General features: G+C 43.1%; 2 protein-coding genes across 2 annotated transcripts in view; one reads left to right on the plus strand and one right to left on the minus strand.

Annotated features, from left to right (window-relative positions):
- The window catches only part of MRPS25 (mitochondrial ribosomal protein S25), a 455,776-nt gene that overhangs the window by 76,477 nt on the left and 366,928 nt on the right, over positions 1–12,371 (minus strand). The window lies entirely within an intron of this gene.
- Positions 1–12,371, plus strand: part of CCDC174 (coiled-coil domain containing 174) — a 29,329-nt gene that overhangs the window by 9,438 nt on the left and 7,520 nt on the right. The window contains exons 4-9 of the mRNA XM_082345733.1: positions 2,154–2,212; positions 4,174–4,348; positions 7,723–7,818; positions 8,803–8,945; positions 9,747–9,841; positions 10,381–10,513. Coding sequence (XP_082201859.1) covers positions 2,154–2,212; positions 4,174–4,348; positions 7,723–7,818; positions 8,803–8,945; positions 9,747–9,841; positions 10,381–10,513 — 701 coding nt within the window. The remainder of the gene's footprint in view (positions 1–2,153; positions 2,213–4,173; positions 4,349–7,722; positions 7,819–8,802; positions 8,946–9,746; positions 9,842–10,380; positions 10,514–12,371) is intronic.

Genomic DNA, 12,371 nt, shown 5'->3' on the forward strand with positions numbered 1-12,371 from the left:
GTGGCGAGTGGGGACTGCTCTTCGTTGTGGTGCGCGAGCTTCTCATTGCGGTGGTTCTCTTGTTGTGGAGCACAGGCTCTAGGTGTGCGGACTTTAGTAGTTGTGGTGCGCAGGCTCGGTAGTTGTGACTCACGGGCTCTAGAGCGCAGGCTCAGTAGTTGTGGCGCACAGGCTTAGTTGCTCCACAGCATGTGAGATCTTCCCAGACCAGGGCTCGAACCCGTGTCCCCTGCATTGGCAGGTGGATTCTTAACCACTGCGCCACCAGGGAAATCCCTCCATTATTCATCTGAAGACTCTTCCTGCCATCTGAAAACTGTCTTCTTTCTGTTACACTGCATCCAAACTTCTTATCCTTTCCCTTGCACTCTTGTCCCCAGCTGTCTCTGTTGTGTTTATTTTGTACCACTCTCCCCTTTGCTCAGCACCCTCTAGCACGCTGGTGTCTCCTTGAACATGTCAAGTTCATTCCCTCTTCAACTTTCCTCTGCCTGACTTGCTTTCTCCCTGAAGATTCCTTCCATGGTTGACTTCTTGCTATACAAGCCTTAGGCCAAACGTCCTCTTCAGAGATGTTTCCCCTGACTACCCTATCTTAGTGTCCTGCCCAGTTGCTCTGTCCAGACAGTGTATTTTGTTTTCTAAATTTTTTGAAGTTTTATTTTTACTAAGATGATGAGATTCTGTAACGAGACTGCTTGTTACACTAAGCTCCATCTGAAAAAGAGCAACTTAACCTCTTAGAAGTTGATATGACTTAGCTGGTCCACAGAGCACTCCATCAATGCATGACAAAGGGCCTCTATTGGGAAAACCTGCTTTTATTTCCTTCCCTTCTTCTCACTGTCTGAAATCCTCTTTTTCATTGATTTATTTGTCTTTCTCCCTCTCTCGAGTGTGACCCCCATGAGAGCTGGAACTTTGTCTTATGCACCTAAAACAGTGCTTGGCACTTGCGCAGTCAGTACTTGCGAATGAATGTGTAAAATGAAAGAGGAATCTTTCTGACATAGATGCGAAGAGGCTGTAACTGGTGGCATGCTTTACGTGTATTATCTAATTAATCCTCATTACAACCCTAAGAGGCAGTGCTATCTTTCCCATCTGTTGTGATGTGGGAATTGAGGTATATGAGAGGTTAAGTCACTTGTTCCAGAGCACACAACCGTGTGACCAAGGGACTTTATTGCCTTGGGACACTATTATTATTATTATTATTATTATTATTATTATTATTATTATTATTATTTTGGCTGCTCTGCATGGTATGTGGGATTTTAGTTTCCCAACCAGGGATCAAACCCATGCCCCCTGTAGTGGAAGCACAGAGCCCTAACCACTGGATCACCAGGGAATTCCCTTGGGACACCCTTAGAAATGAAATTTTCTATTATGATTAAGTGTGATGCTTCACAAGCAAAAACTCAGATGACTTCTTTGGGGCTCTTTACCATCATAGGTATTTCTAGAATAAAAGAATTGTCAGCTGTCTTACCCACGAAAGAATAAATGTCTCTAGAATTAACATGAGCAGAGAGACTGCTGTGTTGAAATACCAGGCTTGATGTTTGTTTTTTATTAGCTATTTGTCATGAATACATTATTCATGTTCTGTATAAAATAGACACGATCATATTTTTAACAGACTTCCAAGAAGTTGGTCTCTACCTGCCTTAGGCCTGATGAGCCAAGGGAGACCAGGGACCCTTGTGTAAGACAAGGAATTTGTAAAACAAATGAAATTTGGCAATCTATTTGGAAGGTTGCAAATAGAAAATGTTTTTGTTTAGACATCTCTCTTTTTTTGGTATTTAAGTTGCATTTGGCATTTAAATTAAATTGGAATCTTAATTCATTCATGTATTCACTCATCAAATACTTACTGAGCATCTGCTATGCACGAGATACTGTTTTAGGCCCTGGGGTACAGTCATGAATGAGAGAAACATGGGCTAGGCTTTCACGGAGCTTACGTTTAGTTGGCAGAGCAGACCTGGCTGGGCCTGAAGGTCCCCTCAGGGCCGGGTTTCAGCTCTAGTCGTCAGGCTGGGTCCCTTGGGCAGCTTGCAGCAGTAAGGCTGGGGATGGGGCAGACCTACCAGGAGTGGCAGTGATAAGACCATTTCTAATACTTGCTATTTTTTTACTCCTAGGGAGAAATTGGAAGAAAAAGCCAAATTATATGAAAAAATGACTAACGGAGACTTTATAGGTAAATATGATTATTTATGTATCTTTATTTTCTGTAATTCATACACCTCTGTGGTATTTTATTATTTGTTAAAATAATTGTAAGAATAGGGAGAAATTTAAAAAATAAAATTGATTACTTTCCGTGCCAACACAGAGACAAGAAAATCAGCAATAGTTTTTCAGTTACCCCGTGGGTGCTGGGCCCCATGATAGGTGCTATGAAGGGACAAGCCAGTACGGTATAAGCCAGGTTCTCTGCCTCTGCCCTCAAGGGGGGTATCATCAGTGGAGGAAAATGGCACAGAACAAAACAAATTTAGGAAGCAAGGTCTAAATAGGCCACAATTACAGTTATTGCTATGTTAAAAAAAAACCTGGGAGGAATTATGGTTCTGTCAGGGTACTGGAGTTATGGTTCCTTTTCCCCTGTTTTTCTCTATTTTTAGTTTTTTTCTGTGATGTGCTTATAGTTGCTTTTAAAATAATAAAAAAAAGATCCCCCTTTCCTCATACCCGCCCCAGAAAAAGAAAACCCAACCTACAGTTCAACAGCAGTAGAAGAGATTTTACAAGGCAGTGCATATCTTATTGCCTTGAAAAGGCATGTGTGGAAGTCTCTAAGGAGAAGGTGGCTCTGATGGGGGTCTTGAAGGCGTTGGAAAACTGGAGAAAGGGATTCTGCAGGGGGAGAATGGAGAGAGCAGATCAGAGGGAGGAGAGGGCCAGAGCTGGCAGGGCCGACTAGCAGGGCTGGGTCTGAGGGGCAGGGAAAGGGGGCAGCGGGGCAGCAGGAGAGCAGCGGGGCTGGACCCTGATCATGGGCTGCCCAGACGGCAGAGGCCTGTTCCCTGTGTGGTGGGGAGCCCAGCATGGGCAGGTTGGGTGCTCGCAAAGCTGAGGGCCCTGGGAGACGTTTTGCCTTCCTCCTAAAGAAGCAGCAGGGTGTCAGTCAGCAGGAGGCCTCACTGTTACATGGTCTTACAACTCAGTTCTGGGAACGTATATCTCTTTCCCATTTGAGTTACATGTTTTTGTGGCTTAAAAAAGTCTATTTTCATTTGATTCAAACTTTACTTATATTGTTAATACAGAAATCAAGTCCAAAGGAGTGTGTGGACGTGGAGATTTGGTTCTGTCCATACCAGCAGGCCCACCTCCTGATAGGCATATTGGACCAGCATGTTTGGGCTAGTTAAGTTTTGGAGCCTCAGCTATTCTCCACTGTACAGCGAGGGTAACACCAGTCCCTGGTAGTAGGGAACCTACTATCTGTTCCTTAGAGCTTAAATCTAGCAGAGTGAAACTTCATGTAAACATTGTGAATACATCCGCTATCCTGTGTTAAATTAAAATCATGGATTGCTATTTAACTTTCAGTGTATGTTTTAGCTCAAGTAGATCGTAAGGCCTGCAGGCAGATGGCACTTTACACATCTCTGTATGCCCTGCAGATCCTGGCACCGTGCCTTACCTGAAAGTGGTGTTCTTTGGATTGAAAAGAATTCAGATGACTTCTTTACCTGTGTTATGACCCTTCAAACATTTGCCATACTTTAGCAGTATAATTAGGGTTATGGGATACGGCCCACATGTTTAGAGAGGGGTATTACTGATAGCGACAAAGACTTAACTGAGAAATATAGTTCTGCTTCTGTATTATGTAATTGGCTATATGAGTCTCTTGAAATCAAATGGTTTTGTTATCTTAAAGTCTTTTGTTATTGACAAGACAGTAGAAAACATTAGGCTTTTAAAGATTTTTTTTATGTGGTATATGTGTCCAGTGGCCTATTTACAGCTTCCCTGTCAGTCTCGAGGTGGCTCTGTGTCTTTGTGAGCATTTAGGGGGTGGGTGGAGACATCAACTACTGAATTGTCGGGTAATATAGCCGCCTAGTGATGAATGTGACTGCTTCATGTCAATTCCATGTGTGTTCTTCTTTGATGTCAAGAATCTGAAAATTGATTTTTGTGTCCTAGATGAAGAAGTGGAGGATATGTACCTTGTGGATTTCACACAGAAGATCATAGACAAACACAAAGAAATGGAAGAGATTGGTGCCAATAGAGATTATAGAAGGACAGAAAGAGACGATGATGAAGAAACCGTTTCTGAAAAAGATATCCCTCCTCCCCAGGACCCCAGTGAAGAATGGTTGGTGATATTATGCCATTTGGTCATGTTAATATTGTCAGACTTGCGTTTAGTTTTTGAGAGTCATGTTGTTTGGTTGTTATCAAGCCATTTCTCTCTATCCTTAAATATTTATTTATTTACTATTTATTTATTTTCACTGTGCTGGGTCTTAGTTGTGGCATGTGGGCTCTTCGTTGAGGCATGCGGGCTCTTTAGTTGTGGCATGCAGACTTCTTAGTTGCAGCATGTGAACTCTTAGTTGCGGCATGCATGAGGGATTTAGTTCCCTGACCAGGGATCGAACACAGGCCCCCTGCATTGGGAGCACTGAGTCTTACCCACTGGACCACCAGGGAAGTCCCAGTCTCTCTCTCTTTTTTTCTTTTTTTTGGCCGCATTGGGTCTTCGTTGCTGTGCGTGGGCTTTCTCTAGTTGCAGTGAGCAGGGGCTACTCTTCGTTGCCATGCGCGGGCTCTAGGCATGCGGGCTTAGTGTTGCGGCTCGCAGGCTCTAGAGCGCAGGCTCAGTAGCTGTGGCACCCGAGCTTAGTTGCTCCATGGCATGTGGGATCTTCCCGGACCAGGGCTTGAACCCTTGCCCCCTGCATTGGCAGGCGGATTCTTAACCATTGTGCCACCAAGGGAGTCCCTTTCTCTCTATTCTTAATCAGTTTTCTTTCTTTAGAGACTCCACTTTAAATAGGGTTGGATTTATAGGTATAGAAGCAGTAGCTCCAATAAAGAAATAATTACAAATAGACTGAGCTCCTGCCATGTGCCAGGCACTGTGCCAGGCACGGAGGCATTGATATGCCTGTTTCATTGATGTGAAAGAGTTGTTTAGGCAGAAGAATGTTCCTTTTTTACCCACGCTAACCTACCCTTGTCCTTATTCGGGCATCATGGAGAGTCATCACGCAGATAGTGTCATCTCTATTTCCAGTGAAAAGAGGCTGGCAGAGCTGATCCAGTGAGCCTTACTCTGGCTGTGACATTTTCTGGCGGTGTGGTCTAGGCATCGTGACCTGGATCTGGACTGCAGCAGCTCTGCCTTTCACTTGTGATATGATTGTGATCCAGTTCCTACCCTCTCTAAGCTTCAGTTTCCTCATCTGTAGAACAGGGATGGTGATGCCTAGTAGGTGAATGATGGGGAAACTAAACTAGTCTTTTGTTTACGAGAGACCAGAATGAAAATTCCATTATGATTTTTTGTACCTAAGACATTGTTTAGAAACTTGTTCAAAAGGGCTTGAAATTGCATGGAGATGCACTGATGCTGTGTCCTGGGAGTAACCCTGCCTGTTCCCCTCCTGCTGGTGCAGAGCCCACCCCTTCCCTGCTTCAAGGCTCAAATGTCCTCTTTATGGGGGTGTTTGTTAGGAACTGCTAGGATTGTTGGCAGCACTTGTTGACCTTTTGTCAGCCATTGCCCCTGTGGGCAGGAGTCATTTATGAGTGAAGAGAGCAGTCTTCACTGCTTGGGAACACAGAGAACTTGCATCTTCATGCTGTGGAGGGGTCTTCTTACCTGCCTTCTAAAACACTTACATTTGGGGTGGGCTAAGTGGCCGCACGCTTGCTATAGCAACCAGAAGGGGAGCATGTATGATGCCATCCCTTCCGTCATGCTTCTCATCATCATTTCTAGTCTAAGTGGTTTCTCCCTCATCTGAGCTCCGGTAGCACTTAAACATACTTTCTGCTCCTTTGGGTTTTACCTTTTATTTATATTGACACATAACTGGCCTCATTACCAGAAGAAGATTGAGGCAAACTTCTGGTACTTTTTATACCCTGCCTGCTCCTGTTAGGAGTGTTTCATGAGTGTGTGCCCTAACTTCCCCCTAGAGCCCCGTGAAGAGGGCATGACTCCGAGCCCTCCTGTGTCCCCCTTGTACCTCGAGTACTTGTTTCTCTGAGAGCTTGCTCGGTGATTGCTGATTACGTGGGGTAGTTGCTGGCTGCTGTTCTGCCACTTCTTTGTGATGGGATCTGAATGTTTTGGAGGCCTTCCCCGGAGACAGAATGGCCTATGATTGCTTTTCATAGCAGAAATCTCATCTCCTTTGAAAGATTTAATGTCTTTTTTTTTCCTCTCATATTAATGCCTGTATGATTACAACCAATTTGTTACTGATTTGAAGAGTTTGGAGGGCAATTGAAGGTGTCACATACCACCATATGGTGAAGGAAGATGCGCTGCAAGCAGTTCTGACACTTTTTTGTTTTTAAATTAGGTTCCAGAATTGTAACTGCTTGTAAAATCCTTTAGGTAGTTAAGTTCCAGGTGGTGGAAAATCTTTCCACAAAAATACTGTAAATAACTACTCAGACCATCTGGCTAAATGGTTTTTGTTCTCCATTCATAGAAGAAGAAAAAAGGAAAAGAAGAAAAGGGAGAAAGAAACTGCTCTCTGCTGTTGGAGGTTTTATTTCTGTGGTCATCAGCTTTAGGACTATAGTTGTGGATTCCCAAACATTCAGTTTTTAAATCATAGGCTGACAGTTGGAATCGGCAGGTGTGAGACAAAAGAAAAGGCTAACAAAAGCAAAGTCACATGCATGGGAATCTGACCGTGAGTTGGTCCAGCAGCAGTGCTGGCCCTTCTGTGCTTTCAGCCTCCTGCCAAAGACTGTGAGGGAGTCCTTGCCCATAATTTAAAAAACTAAAAATGTTTTGCATCATAATGCAAATGAAATGTTACTCATGAAAACCTGCCCTTTTCCTGTTGGGGGAGTCTCAGTATTTCACTGGGCTTGCCAGCTGCCAGGCTCCCCTGCCTTGTACCTGGACAAAGGTACGTTGGGTCAGGATGGGGTGAAAGATAACAGACTGGCCGCTGCTGGGGTGCTGCTTTGGTGTAAAATGGGTGCTGCTTGGCTTCCTCCTAGTTAAAAAGAGTCTCTCAAAATACTTATATTAAGAAAGTTCTAATTCATTGGGAAGAATTGTACCAATTCGAAGAAATACAGGAAAGAATAAAAAGTCAAATTTGGGAAGACTGTAAGGTAGTGAGCAAGCTGAGAATATGGTACGGAGCAAAGTTATTATGATGCTGATAAAATATTTGGAATTGTTTGAACCAAATTAAAGTAAGTTCTGAGATGCTGCAGCAAGGGTCTTTGTGGGGTATTTATCTTGAGGTCAGAGATGTACATGATCATTTTCTACAGTTTCTAAAACTAAGATTTAATAAAGGGCTCAATGAACTTACTGTGTGTCAACTTTTAACTTTGAAAAACATGTTCTTACCAATGGTAGTGGTCTCTCAGGTTGAGGGTTTTTCTTGGTGATGGGGCCTAAATTAACTTTCTACTGTGCACCAACTCCCTGACTTAGGGAACCATATGTCATGTACAATTTTCCATGTCTTTTCACTTTTATTTCAGGGTGGATTATGTGGATTCTTTAGGGCGATCCCGGCGCTGTATGAGAAAGGATTTGCCACATCTGCTGGAAATGGATAAAAATCTTCAAGGGAGGCTGTAAGTGTGTGACATGCAAAGCTTTGCCCATGACATGCAGACGCGGGGATTGTTTTGTGCGCAAGGCTGTTTTTAGTTAATTATCTTTGGTGCTCTGGTATAGGAATATTTTTTTAATGTATAAGAATATTAGTGGAAGCACTTTTTTGGGGTTAGCATACACATACACACATAGTCCACACTCAGGGAACAACCTGAGTGGTTGATCATCCGTATTGTGTAGCTACTAAAAGGGATGGGTTAGAGCCTATCTGTTTACTTGGAAGGATGTCTGCCTACAGAGTAACAAATAGAGAATGAGCCCAGACCAAGCCAACAAACAAACCACTGCGGAGAAAGTGTTTAAGAATATACTCTTGGTTATCCCACAGCAGGTGGGGGCAGGGAGGTAGTTAGCTTAACTTTTTGTTTATACACCTTTGCATTTTGAAGTAAGGGCTTTATGGCTAGAATTTTTTCTGTGGTGCCTAAGACACACCTAAGAGGTAACTTGCTAAAACATCCCAGGGAATAAAATTCTCACCAAGGGCAGCTATTGTGTGGAAAGTGTTGGGAGAAGCTCCACCTTGTCCACGTCCTCCAGGGTCAGGTAGGCCTGGGCTTGGCACAGGGAAGAAAGTGCAGAAGCCCTGAGCCACCTGACGAGACATGAGGTCCTGCACGGGAGACCGTCCACAGGAGGCCCGTAGTTCCTCCTCTCTGCCTTTCTTGCCCCCTCCATTCAGCCCAAGACCAGGGTGGGAAGGAAAATAATTTGTCTGAGTGGTGAGGCAAGATTTCATTATGCTAATGTAACATGTTGCTTGCTTTGATTAAAGAAAGGCGAAAATAGTTTTTGCAGGTTCCCAGTGGTATTGTGGGTCAGAAGCCTCTGTAAGGAACGTCTTCTTCATAACTAGTTACTCATCCATGTTCGCCCTCCTGAACTGAAGCATTGCTGTGTCACAGCTCTTATCTAAGATGGTTTTTGCTCTATTTTCCTAGTTTCGTTAGTCCTGCAAATGAAAAAACCTTACTATCTGAAGATATGAGAAAAGAACTCCAGCGCCAGCAATGGGAGGAAGAAGAGAGGGAGTCCCTGAGAAGGCCAATGGGGCCCGTACATTACGAAGACATTCGTGAAAATGGTATAGTCATCTGGCAACTTTTTATTTTTTTATTTTTATTTTTTTTAGTTTATTTATTTTTGGCTGTGTTGGGTCTTTGTTGCTGTGCACGGGCTTTCTCTAGTTGCGGCGAGTGGGGGCCACTCTTCGTTGCGGTGCACAGGCTTCTCATTGTGGTGGCTTCTCTTGTTGCAGAACACGGGCTCTAGGCGTATAGGCTCAGTAGTTGCGGCTCGCGGGCTCTAGAGCGCAGGATCAGTAGTTGGTGGCACACGGGCTTAGTTGCTGCATGGCATGTGGGATCTTCCCAGACCAGGACTCGAACCTGTGTTCCCTTCATTGGCAGGCTGATTCTTAACCACTGCGCCACCAGGGAAGCCCCCACCTGGCAGCTTTTTAAATCATTTTTTTATCTTGAACAAATGACAAGCATAAAAGGAAGTATTCGTAAAGCAGCAGCTCTTATGTGGAAATAAAAGATTCTGCTTTCGGAATTGAAAATGTCCCTTTTTTCACTTCATAGCCTAAAAATATTCATATTGGGAGTATCTTCCTAACAGAGGGTCTGTTAATCCGAGTTTGCTCCTCAAGAGAAGTGGAGACAGCCTATGACTAAAACGTTAATGAATATTTGTTACGCTTGTCACTTGGCAAACAGGATGGAAACAACTTCTAACTTTTTTTGTAGCTGCTTCTTAGAAAAAACAAAACAAAATGTGTGAGACATCATTGTGTTCCTTTTTGCTTTGGTAGGAATTTGGTCTGAATTTAATTCACTGATCAGGGAAATCTAATCTTTTGGATAATTTTAACTTATTTCAGAGGCCCGGCAACTTGGTGTTGGATACTTTGCCTTTGCCCGAGATAAAGAGTTGAGAAACAAGCAGATGAAAACTTTAGAAATGCTGCGTGAGCAGGTACAAATTAAACTCAGTTGATGTTAAGGATTTGAGCGGTTGGGTTTCTTGTTGTACCGTACTGCAAAAAAATCTAGTAAATTAATTAGAAATTTACATTGCTATTCAGAATGCAATTATCGGTTTCATAAAGGTAATTGCCATATTATTTTGGTGTTTCAGACTTTAAGATTATAGTTGTTCAAAAGTAACCTGTATAACTTTGATGTTTTAAACTTGGTTTCAAATATGGCACTTTTGGAGCGGCCTGGGTGAGAAAATAGAAGGTTATTAGAGGGGGGTTAAGGAGTAGGACAGAATTTTCTTGAATGGTAAGCCTTCCAGGATACTCTGTGAACTCTTACTAAACTTCGGAAGACATCAGAGGGCTTGTGTAAGAGGACTTAACGGGTCTTCATGTTGAAGATCTCAAGGATGGCTTCTTAGAGGTGGCATGAAAATCAATTAGTCTATTTTTAGAATAAAATTAATTATTTCATCTTTTTCAACAGAAATATTGTGAATAGGCTAATAATTTTCTAATTTTCTGTTCCGTTCAGACAACAGATCAGAGAGCAAAACGAGAAAATATAAAGGAAAAGAGAAAGGCTATGTTAGAAGCAAGACTTGCCAAACTCCGACAAAAAAAGATGAAAAAATCAAAAGAGGATGGAGCAGAGGAAGAAGATAGAGGTATATCTTGGCTCGTGTTTCTAAACCTCAAAAGGAAAAATTTTAGTTCAGTTGATATCTCAATAATAGGACTGGCAATGTGGAAATCTAGTTTTATTCTCTAAGCAAGCAGTGCACCTTGGAGATACTGCCAGGAACAGTGTTTATAACCAAAGTGGTGTGGAATTACACTCCAAAGAAAATTTTAGGCTGTAGACAAGGGTATTAACAGTACATTGTGTTGTTTCATAGAACAGTATGCTTTAGTAACTGAGACTTAGGAGTAAAATACCTAAGTAAAATACTTAAAAGGTTTTTTAGGATAAAATTTAGTTGTGCACGTACATGTTTTAGACCTATTTTCATTTGCGATGGTTGCGGTTTTTGTTGGTTATTATAAATTAATGTATTTTAAAGAAGACATGCATTCAGAAGGTTAATAAAATAAAGGATTTACAAATATGGGTATAGACAGCTTACCAAGGGACTGTTGAAATGCTTGGGAGCACCGTCCAGTACTGTGGTCAAACTTGCTCACTGTGAGAGTTATGCTAGACTGGGATAAACTGCCCCAACAGAGACACTACAGAGACTGGCTCAAACCAGGTGGGCGTCTGCTTCTCTAGTTTGGACACCCTCTAGGGCAGGTAGTATCTCTGCCCTGTACGGTCACCTTTTCCCTGGCCTCCTCCTGTCTTACTGCTTCTGCCATTCCATAGAGGGTTCCTCTCACCTGCACGGTCGCTAGCTCCCCAGCACCTGTTCATGATCCAGCCCTGGGGAAGAAGGGGCGGGGAACCAGCTTCCATTCTAGGAATGTGAGTCGGGATCACACACAACCTACGCATTTACATCCCGATGGCCAGAATCCACAGGCCATCCCCAGCTGCAGGGGAGGCTGGGAAATGGCCTCTCTGGCGAGGTGACACATATCCAGCTGAAGCTGGGGGGCACTGTAGTCCCAAAAGGAAGACGGGGGTGTGGGTGTTAGGGGCACATAGAAGCTTCTCCAGCTGTCACGGAAACCTGTGCTAAGCCACGGGCCATTTTCTAATTCTGAACACACTTCAGTTTAGCTTTGAAAGGAGATCAGAACACTTAGAAATCAGAAAATGGTCCATTTAGTTTTGTATAAATGCTGTCTCCCTGTGACATGTTAAACTCTGTATTGTTTCTCTGTTTTTGCTCTACTCCTGAACATCTGTCACTTCCACAAGATGTGAAGTGCCACCAGTGCTTTTTAAAAATGTTTTCTTTTAAAATATGGCCAAAATAGAATAGCCTACAGCCTGTCGCCAGGCTCCAGCTCTTCATCACCCTCAGTCCCCTTGCTTAGTCGGAGACTCTTACTTTAGTTGAGTAATTGGGGGGTTTCTGGTCCTTCGATTATTGGTCAGGGGAAGCAGGGTGGCATAGTGCCAAACAGAGACTTTTTTTTTTTTTTTATAAATATCTTTATTGGAGTATAATTGCTTTACAATGCTGTGTTAGTTTCTGCTTTATAACAAAGTGAATCAGTTATACATATACATATGTTCCCATATCTCTTCCCTCTTGCATCTCCCTCCCTCCCACCCTCCCTATCCCACCCCTCTAGGTGGTCACAAAGCACCGAGCTGATCTCCCTGTGCTATGCGGCTGCTTCCCACTAGCTATCTATTTTACATTTGGTAGTGTATATATGTCCATGCCACTCTCTCACCCTGTCACATCTTACCCCTCCCCCTCCCCATATCCTCAAGTCCATTCTCTAGTAGGTCTCTGTCTTTATTCCCATCTTGCCACTAGGTTCTTCATGACCTTTTTTTCCCCTTAGATTCCATATATATGTGTTAGCATACTGTATTTGTTTTTCTCTTTCTGACTTACTTCACTCTGT

The sequence above is a fragment of the Balaenoptera borealis genome (genome assembly GCF_965194805.1).
Source record: "Balaenoptera borealis genome assembly, chromosome: 12".
Lineage (NCBI taxonomy): Eukaryota > Metazoa > Chordata > Mammalia > Artiodactyla > Balaenopteridae > Balaenoptera > Balaenoptera borealis.